The sequence below is a fragment of the Epinephelus moara genome, chromosome 21, assembly GCF_006386435.1.
Source record: "Epinephelus moara isolate mb chromosome 21, YSFRI_EMoa_1.0, whole genome shotgun sequence".
NCBI classification, from domain to species: domain Eukaryota; kingdom Metazoa; phylum Chordata; class Actinopteri; order Perciformes; family Serranidae; genus Epinephelus; species Epinephelus moara.
Window position 1 is genome coordinate 18,980,686 of NC_065526.1, and position 15,647 is coordinate 18,996,332.

The following is a 15,647-nucleotide window of genomic DNA, read 5'->3' on the forward strand; positions in this document are numbered from 1 at the left end:
AACTAGAAAACAATGTTTTGATGCATTGGATGTGCTGAATGTGCATATTAAGGCAGAACAGGAGGAGGTGCACATTAATAATCCTCCAGGACTGTAACATGCTCATGTTTAACCCAAACAATGTGTCATGTGACTGCAGTTGGTTCAGATTGAGGTCAGAACACGTTCTCACCACAAACGAACCGCACCAGAGTTCGTTTTTAACCATTATGAATTTTTTGGGGGGGAATTTGTTCTACTTTATACAACAAACAAAACGTATGTCTCCTCATGCAGAGTCAACGTGTGTGAACTGCTAATAACAGCATGCTTGTGCACAGTCACATAGAAAAAGAAAAATCAAAGCCGACATCCCATGTTTTAAAAAACAGATGAGCACCTTATTGCCTGAGATGATGCCTGACATTTGACCCTCTTGTTGCCATCCCCTACCACTAAAGCATCAGCCCAGATCATAGAAAGCATCCCCCAAACCTGATGTGACCAGTGTGAGATGACCCTTCTTGACTCATCTCCAACTCTCTCTCTTTAAAAAACTGTCAGTGTCTTGCTCCTTCCATCTCCCTGTCATGCTTTATCTATTTATCTGTCAATGCCTTCACCTTCCTCTTGACCTTGAAGCCCCCGTGTCTTAACTAACTTCATCCTCTGCCATTTGTCTGTTGTCTCCATCTCCCTCTCCTCCATCTGTGTAACACTCCTCACTGTGTTGTTTGGAGAGCTGACAGGAGCAGGGAGTGTGCATTAGCACCACAGAGAGGTGTTGATTGTCTCGTTTCTTTACATCTCCGTGCTAGCCCTCACTCTTCGATGACCTATAGGTTACGCATAGACCTGCAAAAGGTTTGGATGTGTTGCTCAGAGATAGATCGTGAGGAGAATATTTGGCCATGTCCTGAGGCATTCTCTCTCTCTCGCTCTCTCTCTCTGCACCTCTTCATACCCAGCAAGCTTTTGACAGACAGCAATATGCAGGAGAAGTTCAATGTCGAGTCAAATGACTGTGAAATTCTCACGAGATGAGTTCGTGGTGTGGTAAAAAAAAATCATGTTTGAGAGATGTTTCGACTGAAAAGTACTTAGTTTTGTCATGTTAAGGATCATGAAAATCAAATCAAATCAAGTTTAATTTTATAGCACATTTAAAAACAACCACTGTTGCCCAACAATTCTGTACAAATTAAATGAATGGCACACAAATATATAAAACTTAAATAGGCACAAAAAGACCCAAATTTTCATTATGGATTAATCTGTCCATTATTTTCTCAATTAATAATTTTCTCATTTCCAAAACTGCGAAACATGTCCTGTGTTGACATCTTCAAAGGTACATTTTGTCTAACCAGCAGTCCAAAAATATATTACTTTATAATCATGTATGACAAAGACAAGCATCAAAGTCTCATATTTAAGAAGCAAGAAACCAACAAATGTGTTTTATTTGCTTGAGAAAAAAATTACTAAAACAATTAGCCTATACGATTATCAAATTTTTTTGCCAAGTTTCTGTCCATCGACTAATCGATTAATCAACTAATCGTTGCAGCTCTAATCAAGACCTTACCTTCTTCCAGCCTGTCAATAGCTCTCAGTCCCAATCCCATTGCTGAAGATGTTAATATCTAAATTCAGGTAGGCTAAATAGTGAATTTATTGTGGACTATTTTCAGCTGCAGACTTAGTGTGCCAGAGAGCAGGGGTGCCACGAGAGGAAATTTTTGCCACCGGTTAATAAACTTGTGCAAACAGTGGTGTTACCAATCACACAGGACATTTTATATGGAAAGATTTTTGTCTTTAACGCTAAATATCTGTAAAATGCTGTATTAAGTTACTGCTAAGATAAACTGAACATTTCTTGCTTCCGCAGCTTCACATTAAAATCATTTAACAGGCAAAACATTAACGTTATAAGTTTCCTATCGGACTGGGTTTAAATCTAAAATATTGCCAATTAGGCACTTTTGTTTTTTGCTTTAAGACCAAATCCTCCACCATCTTGGTGTTGGTCAACTCTACTTAGGGCCTGTATCCACATGTTTTTTTCAGAGCATCAGTATCTTTTTTCAGAGTGCTCTGGAGTGTTTCTAGTTGAAAATCTCTGAACTATTCTGAAACCCGCTGGCATTGTCACTGCCACTCCTTTAGCTACTGTCTATATTGAGCTGTATGGTATGATATGTCAGTCAGAAACTAACACAACAAACACAGAAAAGCCTTTTTGTGCAAGCAGATTGTCAGGGCACTGGCTGGGCACTGGCTGACCCTGGGAAGTGCTGTGCTTTCATTACTGTACTCAGTGCAGACGCCGCTACGCGTTGTTGGGCGTGCACGGGCATCAATGTATGCCCAATCACTGTTTAACACACAACAAGTGTTGAGTTTTATGGCACAGATGAGTACAATACATCAGGCTTTGCTACATTGTGAGATTTGGTGACACTAAAAAAATATAAACTACTGTCAGCCTTATTCTTTAGCAAAACAATGCTGGTAAGAGTTGCTGCACAAAAGGTTAATGGACATTGTCCCAACTAATTTTGGTACAGCTTCTCAGCGCTGACACAAGCCCTGATGAACCTCACATCTCTTGACTGTTACAAAGTTTGCTGGGCATATTATTTAAGTGGACTTCATTAATGTGTTTTGATTAATCATGTATCTATTGACCCTTTGTTTTGTCTCTGTCTCTTGTTATCTGTCACTACATTATATTGTTTACAGCTGCTTTCAATGTTCGACCTTTGTGGTGTCTCCACTCTAACCAGATGCTGTGAAAGAGTTTCATCATGTTTTGCGCTCATGAGAAAATGTAGTAGACTATAAGTATACCTGAAATTCTAAGTATACTAAGTATACTACGTTTACTCAAGAGTGGCGTCTTCAGACTTCACATAAAGAGCAGCTGAGGAAGGAGGACTTGAAAATGTCCTAAATTGTGGTCCAGTGCCTGCCTGTGTTGTGAATACATCCTGTATGTGGCTGTAAATGTCTGGAATTTAAAGTATAGCCAAATACCCTGAATGCATTGTTATGCTTTCAACCTCCTGCCGGGGTCCTCAATTATTCAGAATCTTCCTACCTGTCCATCAGCAGGTACTCGCACTTTGAGCTGGGTAACACAGGGGCTCTGTGATGTGCAGAGGTTGGTGTAAAACAGGAAGATCTGCATGAAATCATAATCCTGAGACTTCCAGATCTGTTTCTTGGATTGAAAAATGTATCCGGGGGTCCATTCACTATTTATCATACCCTGACAGATGGTGTATACATTTCAATGCCTTTCCTCTGCGCCTTGGAGACAGCCCGTCCTTTCTTTCCACAAAATATTTTCATGTGCTCCGGTTCTCTGTGCTGGTTAGAATACAGTATTTGTGGGGGTGTAACCCGTCTCTGAAACAATGTTATCAGTTTGAGGAAATGGGTTTATGGTAATATCTCTTATCTGATCATGATGAAAAATCACTGACAATTTTAATCTTACACATTAGAATTTCAAACTAAGAATTTCCTATTCAGCTTAATACTTTGGTGACACTGATATTACTTGATGGTTTTAATGAGTTAACAATCTGATGTTTTCTACAACAACTGGTCGCTGGAAACAGTTTGAGATGCACGTTGATGCCGTGTGTGTGTACATACTGATCAAACAGGTGATGCTTCTTCAATTGAGTCCAACAAGTGACAACAAATTCAGACTAAAACTAAGGGATTAACTGGTTTTAAGAGGCTTTATATTTTAATTTGATTAGACAGAAATCTAGTTCGTCGTTGTTCTTCAGGTAGAGAAGCTTCTCAGAAAGTTGACCTCAGTCTTCTCACACAAAAGTGGCTATCATCATGTAAAATCCAAAGAGTTAACATTAAAGGTTATTTAGAACCCTAGTTCTATAAACACCTGAAACTTGAAACCAATCCTTTCATCAGAAAAGAGCATTAATATTCAATGATTCTGCAATAATAATAATCTCTTAATACCTCCCCAATCTCTAATGAGGTGGACATGATAACCCTTAATACACATAATGTTATTCATCCCTACAACAGGAAATACTTTTTCCCTAACCTGATATGAAGAGTGTGCTGCACATGTGAGCATTTTTGATGATCGCCTCATGCCTTTCGTCTTTGCGCATTTAACCATAGTTGTTTTAGTTGACGGGCAGTGGCAGCTGGTATGAGATAAAATTTAAGTTTTCAGCCATTACTCCTGCTATTCTGGCTCCCAATAAGACGACATTTTAAGACTCCTATGTAGCCTACAGCCCTGTGGTGGTGTGTTGTGTTTTGCCTCCAGCTAATAAAATGACGTCTTTGTGGCGTCGGCCCTAAAGGGTCTATAACAGAGACGTTCTCTCCCTTACTTCCTACCTCACTACATAAGGTGCAGAACTACCTCCTGCTTTGGCACTGAAGGTTGGCAATGGCTGTAATTCATAAGGTGCATAATCGTCATATCACTGGATATTAGTGATGCACTGATCGACTGGCTGGTGGCCAGAATAGGCTGATTTTCAGCTTGATCGGCCATGACCTGTGAACGGCAGGTCAGTCTCAGATGAAGCCAACACTTTGCTGCTCACATTTACATATATGTGCCACATGATGGTACACGTCGCACCTACAGTGGTACAGTGTAACTACCACAGATGCTGCAGCCCATTTTTGTTGCCAGTTTAACAAATTTAGCCACAAATTAAGACTATGAGGGAAAAAGTTGTGATTCATTCCCATGCATGCTGCTAAGAGTAATCACAGTGAGCGGCTCTTCTTCCAGCAGCACAGGGTCAGTCCTCTTCCTCTCACTCTGTACACACAGTGTGGTGCAGGCAGGAGGAGAGAAGACGCTGCTTGCTGCAGCAGTGGGAGTTAATTTATCAGCCTAATGTACACACAACTTTATATTCTTGTAAATAGATACTGATTCATATATTATCTTCATAAAATAGTCATATCCATATTATAAGCCTACACACACATGCGGTATAGAATAATATTTTCTACGATTCCTCTTCTCTGATATGTAAATAATTCATTTGAGCATATATAAATTTCTTGCACCCATTCTCTTTTGGGAAAGAAAAACATTTTAGATAAATTAGGATAAACTGCATTCCATTTTTAATTGGATTTTATTCTGTTCTGTGACCTGAAGCACTTTTTATTTTGAGATTTGTTTGAGTGAGAGTGAGAGAAGTTCCTCTAACCTGGAGCACTTTTGGAGAAAATGTTATTTAAAAGTGAGTGTTTTATTATAAACAATTTAACTTTCATTAGAGAAAAGTTTTTTTGTTGCTGTCAATTCTAGTTTTTAGAGAGAAATAAAATCAGAATAGGCAGGCCAGACTTTTAAAAACCCTGAAGTTGGAATCTGCCAAGAAAATTGCATCAGTACATCTCTAGCTGCTGTAACAGGCACAATGGGCTTCACTTCTTCACTCGGCATGAACAACACACTGGGTTCAAAAGTCGGCTTCCAGCTGCAGTCTGAGCAGGTACCAGGGTGGTATCAACAGACAACAGCTTGCTGCTAATCCAGTCAACACAATTAGACTCTTATAGGAGGGCAATGAGCATAGCTGGAACATTGACTGGCAAAGTGCTGACCACCCTCACAAAAAAAAAAAAACCTTGTCAAGGGATGGCTGTGGCTGACCACATTTCTCATACAGAAGCCCACACGACAGGAAGAAACCACTGACACATACAAGTTACACGAATGTGACAGGCCCAAAAAGACTCCACAAGACTCTAATGAACAGCTCAATGAGTTTAAACCTCAGACCACTGCTGGAACCCAGAGTATTTTGCAAGGTGAACTGAGCAGACACACTCTGAAGGGTGTGTACTATGGATCACAACCACAACCATGTCAAGCATTGTCACCCAGGTCCTCTACTATCAGTGGCTGACTAGGGCAAGGCATTCGTATCGATCATAGCATTCTTCTATGATAGAGCTTCCCAGAACCAGCGGGCTGGTCAGGTGGTCTCATCCTCAGTTGGATCAAGGAGTAGGGATGAACCAATCCAATACTGATATCGGATATCACGCAGCTACTGACTCAACTTACTGTCTAAGGTATCAGTGACAATGGGGCCCATTTTTTCCATTCAATTCTATGTTTAAGTCTAATAAAGCTTGCACGTACTATGTCATGCATCAGCAGCTTGGCGATAGACCGCATTTTGTTCTAATTTTATACTGTTTTATTGCTTTATACTGGACTTTTAATTCCTGTTTAAGAGGTTTACACATTTGCTTGTTAAGTTGCTGATGTACGGTTTATTACTTTAATAATAAATAACAATAAAGTAGATTTATATCCATCTATATAGTTGTTACATTTTGTTTTAGCTAGGAAAGCAATGTTTAAGTCAGGCCTGATGTTGCCAACACACAAGAGAATGATCCCAGTCACTTTCGCCATAATGAGGCATAAAGCTAATTGCTGGTATCAGATCAGTACTTGGTATCAGCTGGTACCCAAAGTCAGGCGTACTGGTTACTGTAGGGGGACTGAAAAAGTCGGATGGGTGCATCCCTATCAAGGAGCTACCCCAAACTTACAGACATCAGATAAAGAGCCTTTTGTTAGCTGATTTTTGTGTACCAACTTGTTTAGTCCAAACTAGAAAGTTTTGTTGGGTTGTAAATCCAGAGTTGATATACAATGTACAAGTGTAGTCACCACTTGTCCAGTTATAAAGGAGGGCCTGGTTACTGTAAATGTTTGCCCAGACCCAATACCCCTGTTTTTCTTGTTGTCTACAGCGCAGTTCTCAGCCCTAAATCAGACCACCAGAAACTAAAGCACAGTAGTCAACAAGTGGGCCACTTTGATTGACTGCTGACGTGCAGCAGAACCCTGACCTTTGTTTAACTTTTCATTAAGTTGATACAGTGCAAATCCAGAGTGGGCTTGCTCTTCTCTCCCTTGACAGAGTCTTTGCTCATACAGAAAGAGAGGGACACCCAAGAGCTCATCACTGTCTCAGCTCCAAAGGGTTGTTAATTATATGGCTAACCATGGACACAAAGTGAAAGCTGCAGCCACTAACCAGTGAGAGCTCCCATTCCACTGGTTGATGGTGCCTAGTATTTAGTGTCCAGTCTGTCAGTGTAAGGCTGCACCAGGGTTTATCTGGGTGGACAACAGAACAAAAAACTACTGTTTGTACAAGAAAATCAAACCCCAAAAAAAAGCCTAAATTCAGGGTGCTTTCAGACCTAGAGTTGTCTTGCTTTGGTCTGAATCAGGGACTAATTTTGTTACAAAGTTATATAATTGCCTAGAGTTGGTTCGTGTTCTCACGGCAGCATTTACAAGCAGACCAGATCAAATGCCTTGAGCGAGAAAGCTGCTCTTGATTGGTCAGAATTTCCATGTGGGAAAAATCCAGGAAGTAAACAAAACATTGAAGAAGAGTACACTTGCAAGATAAATGTGACACTTTCTAATGTCACAATGGAGGGACAACTACGCAGGTTGATTTTAGCGCTGGTCATCGTGCGTGTTTCACAGATTACAGATTGGTATTCTAAGTGACTGCTTACTAAACGGATCCCTGCAGAGATAGACCTTTTTGTTAAAGAGTAAGATCCTTTTTGTTTAACAAGAAACAGCCCATCTATCGCTTTTAGCAAACCCACCAGACTCCATTTGATTAAACTGTAATTTTATCATTTGAAAACAAACTGTATTCAAAGTCGATGGAAACAAAATAAAATTCACAAAAGCTGCCTTGGTTTTTCTTTTCACTGTTCCAACAATCACTAACCCTGGTTTGATTGAAATGAACTTTTAATTCACCCAGTTAGATGTGAAAATATGCTGGCTCTTTACACGCTAAAATTACTGTTCACTTTAATGGAATCTGGTGTCTTTGGTAACAGTGATTTTGGGACTGTTTCTGGTTAAACAAAAGGATCTTACTCTTAGTAAAAAGGTCTTTCTCTGTAGGGATCCTTTCCATAATGTTGTCAGACACTTAGAGTGATCATTTGAGCCTTTACGTTGTGATCTCGCTCAATACAAAACCAATTTCGAAAATTGTCTCCATAAAAACACGGAAAAATACAGTCCAGGTAAAAAAATTCCAAACTTACCCTTGAAGGTAACAGCTTTTACTCCTCATTCTTGAAATTGGAACTCGCTTCACAAAAGACCCATTTGACACATAAAATTGTCCTATGATTATTATAAACTAATAGGGCTGTCCCGAACCATGGACGTACACAGACATTAATTCTTCGTTTTTTGGACCTAATTGTATTGCGGAGTTTTGCACAGCAGCGACCGGATCTTTGCTCTCAAACCACAAAAAAATGTGATGGCACAACAGTCTCCTTCAGTACATTATTCTATGCTTTCTTTTGATTTTCACATTGGCTAGTCATCCTGTTTAATTTATCTTCTGATTAAATCAGAACCGTTGAAACAAGTTGTAGGAAGCCTCTGCAAGTAATTGGTTGCTGGCAGACAACTGCAATAAAATTGTTAATCAGCAGTGGCGTGCACCGTAGAGCCGATGCGCTGCTGGTTCTGCCGGCCTGAATAGAATATAATGTCTATAGCCTTAATGTTGTGTACAGCATTTATAGACTGAGCTGAGTAGTGATGCGCGGGTCGACCCGTAACCCGCGGGAACCGCAAATGGACCTGCGGGTCGGGCAGCAGTGATCGTCTGTTAAATCGGTCTGTAAATGATATTTTGACATTATTGGCTATTACTGTCATGGCATCCGAAGGTACTGATGCGTTGAGCAGGTGACAGTCCGCGGCCGTTTCAAAACACACTTGTGTCACGCACTCCAAAAGAAACTTGTTGAAACTTTAAACAATAATTTATTGTACAAAACGGGGGAAACAAACGTTGACAAAAACGTAACATAATTCATATTAAATTCAAAAGATAACGAAAAAACAGCTACAAGTTAGAGGGAATAGTGATAAAGTGGTAAAACTTGGCATTGATCCACAGCCTCAGACGGATGCGCTCAAGCGTGCCGTGCGCACAAGCTCAGTTGGTAGGCGATACTATATTTTCACATTTTTAACAATGCAATTTAAAAGTATTGATTTTTATTAATAACCTACATTTACCTTAGACTACATTTAGCACCAAAAAAAAATGTAAAAAAAAAAATAAAAAAAATAAGTAAATAAAAAAATGATTATCGAAATCCAAATTTTCATAACAAATACCTACCCATAGAAACGAATATTCTAATATCCGAATATTTGGGTACAGCCCTATAAACTAAATGGAAATTTTGGGCCATTTTACCAAAGAGAAAATACCAGAATAGGTAAAACTCTCCACACTTCACCACACTTTATAAGCACACATTAAAAAAATTACTTATCTAGTTAAAAATGCAGTAATGGTTCGCACTCATGATTGAGAATGTAATTAGTTGAACATTTAATTTACTTTGGAAACTTTAGAAATTATTTGTGTCCCCTGGCGTACTGTTCTACATGAACAGACAGGCGACACAATAACCTCATTGACAGAGTGGTACGGTGGGAAGCAGGGGTACAGAGCAGGGCAGGAAGAGGGAACATGGATCTGATCAGTCCTAATTATCTGGAATTTGCCTAAAGGACCATCAGAGAGAGAGACGGAGAGATACAGGAAAATTATGAGGCAAATTAACTTCCTGTTGCTAGAGACAGCAGCTTGAATGAAATTCATGTTTAGGCAATATGTGTTGTGACTGTAACATTCATATTCATTGTTTTCAGACAAGATCTGGCAACAGTTTTACAAAAATAACCTTCTTGGCTACAAGGTCATCCTCTGTGGTGTCTTGAAGAATTTTGCAGCGCAGTATATTTCTGATGTCTGTGTTGTGTGCTTGCCCCAGTTTTACAGATGTTTCCAAGCCCTGCTACATTGTGAGACTCCGCGACGAGGCTCCAGCTTAAAGAGCTCCTCCAAGGTCGCCACCAAGGCCGTAAGAGGCGTAGCAGTGACTGGTCCCCGCCGCACCAACGACTTCCTATTTATGGTAGCCTCCTTGGGTCAACCGGCAGACACCATCCCCCAACTGGACCCCTCAGTGGAACCCACCATTGACGTCACCAAAGGCCCCTCTTCAGACATCAACAAACCTGTCGTAGTATCGCTAGTGGCCCACTTTGACGGCTGATGATCAGCTATAACCACAAACTCCCAAACTCCCCAGCCAGGACGTCATTAATAATGACAGAGGTGGTGTTACTGAGGCTTGGAGAGTAGCAGCCTACGAGTCTAGGTGGATTTTACGCGGCTATTGCATCAGCTTCACCCCAGCTAGTAGACATGATGGACCAGTAACAAAGGCTTGGACTGCCTCTGGACAATATAAACCTGCAAGAGCTGGGCGTGTGTGTTTCTCTGCAGAGAAAAAGTATATATCTATCTTGCAAAGGACAAGCATTTAAATGATGTTCTTATCACAATTTTGAGAGAAAGCACTGTTGGATAAGATCAACCGTCAGAAATGTGCTCAGAGTGCAGGAGGAGGGATAAGATGTATTTTGTATTGATTGGTTACTGGCTGTGGTTACAAAGTGAGGTTTAAGAACACAAGTTGTTTATCACCCCGAGCAGTTTGGAATCTTTTCAAGAGTAGGAAAGATTAAAAGACAAAAGAGACAAGAAAGAGTGATGAGAGTGTGCTGGTAATTATTTTAAAGTATCAGTCTCTTAGCTTTCATTCTCCACCATTAGTCACTTTAAAATGCATAAGTAGTTTTCATTTAAGTGGTTTAATGTGTGGTTTGTTGGACAAGTAGCATTGCTAGCATGCTAGCTGCATTACAGTTTTTTCAGGATTAGTGACTTAAGAATAGTGAAATAGGTGCATGTTGGAGAGTTACTGTATAGTTTCTTCGACGTGAAAAAAACGATGTGCACGTGCACTGTTGCAGTACACAAATGAGTTTGAAGAAATACAGTGTCTGGTGATACTTAGTGGATAGACCTGATACAGATACTCAGTCAGGGTTCAACGCTAAGGTTTTTTTTTCACTTGCCCGGTCGGGCAAGTTGGTCAGAGATCTACTTGCCCGAAGTCAGTTTTTACTTGCCCTATAAAAATTGTTTAATTTAAGCGGCTATCAAATAACAAAGACTGCAGTTATTTTTATGTTATGTAATCTTTATTCACACTGTATTTATTAATTAAAACAACATATGTCATGTATTGTAGCTTAATTCCTACACAAAAATGACAGTGTCAGGGCTTAAAGTGAAAAATTTGTCAATCGTTCTCCGTCTATAATTTTGCGCCCTACTTGAGCCATGCCCACCTCTATTTATTTTTCACCCCTCTCTCCAGTTCTGCTGTATTAACACCGGGTTTAATATATTTTGCTTCCATCTCTCTGCCCTGCTCTACTCTACTTCAACGCTACTTAGCTCTCTCTCTACTCTACCAGTAGACTACCACATCCACCTGTTGCACAAAACGCACACAGCAGTGTTTCCCCTAGGATGGAGTTGTAGCAGCGGAGGTGAAGCACACGCATGAAAAATAATTTTCACATGCATGAAACTTTTTTGTATGCTTGCAAAGCACAGCCTGCTGGGATGTTTCTATGTATATACTGGTAGGCTACCAGAAGGGCTCTTTAGGACTAAGTACATACAGTACATGTGTGCACAGTAATGAGCAGGTGAAATGTCTGTCTAGCTTACATATGAGGTGTCTCAAGATTTAGGAACATACAATTTTCCTAAAACAATTTTATTGTCTGTGCGTAACAGCAGTCTGTTGGTTATTTACACAGTGTCCATAACAATAACTTTGTCAGCTGACAAACTGCACCGGGCTCGGGGTCAGGTTTGGTCATGAAAATGCGGCCCAAGCCGCTCTAGCGTGCTCACCTGTGTGTGTGGCGAAACTTCGCCATGCGCGATACAGAGAGGAGAGGAGAATTGTTAACGCGTGACCATGCAGAGACAGAAATGACACGATGACATAACACCATAAATAGTATATTGTTATGTTATTATATGAAGTGTCCGTCGCGCAAAATAATATCAATTGGGGGCTGTGGGCAGGACATTGTTACACAGCTGTGCCTGTGACTTCAGGCAGAGAGGCTGCTGCATCAGAGCAGAAGAGCACGTTTTAAAATACATTTATTTTATCAATTAGTTATTAACTTTGACTATTTTTAGCAACTTGCCCGTTCGGGCAAGTGAGTTGTTAGTTTACATGCCCGACCGTGAGTTTTACTTGCCCCGGGCAATCGGGCAATCCTTATTGTTGAGCCCTGCTCAGTGCTGGCAAAGCCGCCAACAACAGGGCTGGACTTTGAAGCTTAATCTGTCATAGTGGTCAAACTGTGGAACTGAAACATCTGGGTTGGTCATGTAATGCCACTAGGCTCAATTGATAATTTTTTTGAGCATCTCAACCCCTGCAAAATGTTTTGTCTCACTATCAAGATTTTATCCATTCACATTTCTCAAGTGTAGAAGAGCAATATGATTGAATCGTTTTAATTTCAATTCCAGTTAGCAAAGGGCTAAACCAGCAGTTAGCCACTAAACCAGCTGGTCTCTGGTGCACCCGCTGTGTATGCTCAATGATGCAGGAGCAGAGCAGAAGACCTGGGTAATTTTACACACGAATATTTAGCTTCATGTGCCACTGAGCAACTTTCATAGGAATGAACAGGGCCATGCCTCTGAAGCTGTATCCAGTTCTCTTTATACATTCATGGCAGTGATCACAGGTAATGTTTTTCTATCATTGCCCAGTCAGGCAAATGGGTCAGTAATCTAACTGCCTGGAGGAAATTTTTACTTTCTTCTTACAAATTGTTTTATTTATTAGTGGTTATCAAGACTTAAGTTATTTGTCATGAAAAATGACTCAGTTTACTCACCTTGCAGCCAACTGCACAATACATTGCTGGGGTTTCATCCACATCCTCTTCACACCACCTGACTAAGCTCCTGTTTCCTGGATAATTTAAATACTCACTTTTGCCTCAGCTCAAAAACTTTGTCTTTACCCTTTGCCATTTACTTGCAAGTGCCCGACTGCCCTTTTGCTAAGCCCCTCCCCTTTGTGATGGTCCGACAAGCTGTCGAAGTAAGCATGGAGCCCACACTGTAACTAACTGCACTCCCTGAAGAAATATTATCATATTTTTGGAAAAATTAAAGAGTGATTCCAGAGAGGAGCGGACAGAGGGGTCTACAGTCTGTGTTTGAAGGATATATCCAGGATGTCAAACTGACTCAGCAGCAACAACAGGTTAAAAAGACAAAGATAGTTAGAAGCTAAAGCCGAACTATAGGCTACAGATCACAGTGTAAAAGTGAACCACCACATCACTGCTGATCACCACAGAAGACAATGAATATAAAGGGAAACTTCACCGATATTGAACCAGCTGTGTGGCATCGCAGTGTGTGCAGATGAACAGTGTTTGGCTTCGCCCCCGTGACACTGCCAGCACCCGGTAGTGATGGCCAAATGAATCCTCATGAAGCATTTTCTTTATTTTCTGAGCCCACTATATTTGATGTCAAGGTTTAAAGAGAGAGGCTCAAAGAATTGCAATTCAGTATGCTTTCAACCTTTTATTGAATACCAAGCACCATCTAGTGGGCTCAGAAAATAAAGAAAATGCTTCATGAGGCTTCATTTGGCCATTACTAGCACCCGGACCTCCACCGCCAGACGGGCAGGGATGAAAAAAAAAATGTGATGACACACAGCTGGTTGAATATCAGCAAAGTTTCCCTGCTTCCCTTCACTGAATCCTGTACAGCAGGGTTGGTCTTTTTTTCACTGTTATAATCATTAAAATCTTTTTCCAACCTCTCCAGGTAATGAGTATCATTAATACACGATGTGCCCCAGGCACAACATTTAGCTCCTAATCCACAAAACCAGCCTGAAAATGAAGGAAATCTGAAACGACTGCATTAGAGTCAGTGGAGCACAACTGTGTTCCCTCTATATATTTATATTAGTTTACTACAATGATCACACTGATATAATCATACGCATCAAAGGGTTAAATAAAACAATTAATGTATTTTAGAGAAAATATAAAAATATGAAGATATATATCATAAATCGCGGCATAGCCTAAAAACTTTGAGATATTATTTATAAGCCATATCACTCAGCCCTACCTCTCTGGACTGATCTTTTCAGACAGACATTCCCACATGTGCTAACAGCTGTCAAATCAGTTTTTTAACTGTGCTGGATTTGGTCAACACCCAATGTGCAAGGTGTCCCACAGGCCCTTTAATGTGAATGATCTTCAGTCATCCCTAAAATTATAAGCAGTTCAGTGCATTGCACATGGGCACACAGTCAGTAGTGCATGTGGACAGGCATCAGCCTCTTCTCAGAATTTCCACAATCTCCAAAAACTATTTGCCTCCATCAAAGCCAGCCAACAGTCTTTAAATATCAGAGGAAATCCTAACCAGAGACTCTAATTATTTTCTGGTATTTTCCAGGAAAACATAACAAAGAACTTCACCCGAGGCAACAAATATCTTTTAGATGGAATAAGTTTGTTCTGTATATATTGTTTGCCATGTGCTTGTCTGCATCTTGTTAAATTTTTTGATAACTGATCGGACACTTATTCCTTCTAGCAAAGTTCTACAGTGACTGGAGTTTCTCAAAGCAGTGCATCGATGCTGTGTTGTCAGTGAATGTCTAAGCTATAAGTGGTGTGGTACTTGATGCAGCTGCAGAGGATTACAGTGTGTGCAACCTTTTTGTAATTCACTTTGAGCACACAAACTGTTTTCTATGTGCTGTTTAGATCTTGTATACATTAATGTACATGAGTTGATACCAAAGCTACAGAAATTTGAATATTTTCTGAGGGGAGCTGTTCAATAAAGGTTTTTTTATCCAAATGTGGTGTTTTATTTTGATGAAGAAAGTGAGGTGGTCACTATTAACGAGGCTAAAAGTGTGACATTCAGTATACAGAAGATTCATTCATTCATTCATCTTCTAACCGCTTCATCCTCTTGAGGGTCGTGGGGGGGCTGGAGCCTATCCCAGCTGACATTGGGCGAGAGGCAGGGTACACCCTGGACAGGTCGCCAGACTATCGCAGGGCTGACACATGGAGACAAACAACCATTCACGCTCACATTCACACCTACGGACAATTTAGAGTTATCAATTAACCTAGTCCCCAATCTGCATGTCTTTGGACTGTGGGAGGAAGCCGGAGTGCCCGGAGAGAACCCACGCTGACACGGGGAGAACATGCAAACTCCGCACAGAAGGGCTCCCACACCCGGGATCGAACCGGCAACCGTCTTGCTGTGAGGTGACAGTGCTAACCACCATACCACCGTGCCGCCCATACAGAAGATTAATAGTGGATATTTATATAATATGTCAGGTAACAGATGTGTTATTAACCATTTGCTACACTATGATTAATCAATCATTGTTGGGGGAGGGGCTTAGCGGCCATATATAGAGTTTGAGAGCTGGTTTATTTCTGTGTAACCTGTCTAAAACCAAAAATAGAAAGGTAAACATTGATCTAGTGTGTTTGCTCTAACTTAAGCTGCAAACACAGGTTGTAAATTTAACTTTTTTGTCCACTGTGAAAATGGCTCATCAATAGGACTGAGCTG

General features: G+C 40.5%; 1 protein-coding gene across 1 annotated transcript in view; it reads left to right on the forward strand.

Annotated features, from left to right (window-relative positions):
• The window catches only part of tmtopsa (teleost multiple tissue opsin a), a 113,692-nt gene extending 103,528 nt beyond the window's left edge, over positions 1-10,164 (forward strand). The window contains exon 4 of the mRNA XM_050032613.1: positions 9,880-10,164. Coding sequence (XP_049888570.1) covers positions 9,880-10,164 — 285 coding nt within the window. The remainder of the gene's footprint in view (positions 1-9,879) is intronic.
• Positions 10,165-15,647: the final 5,483 nt, after the last annotated feature.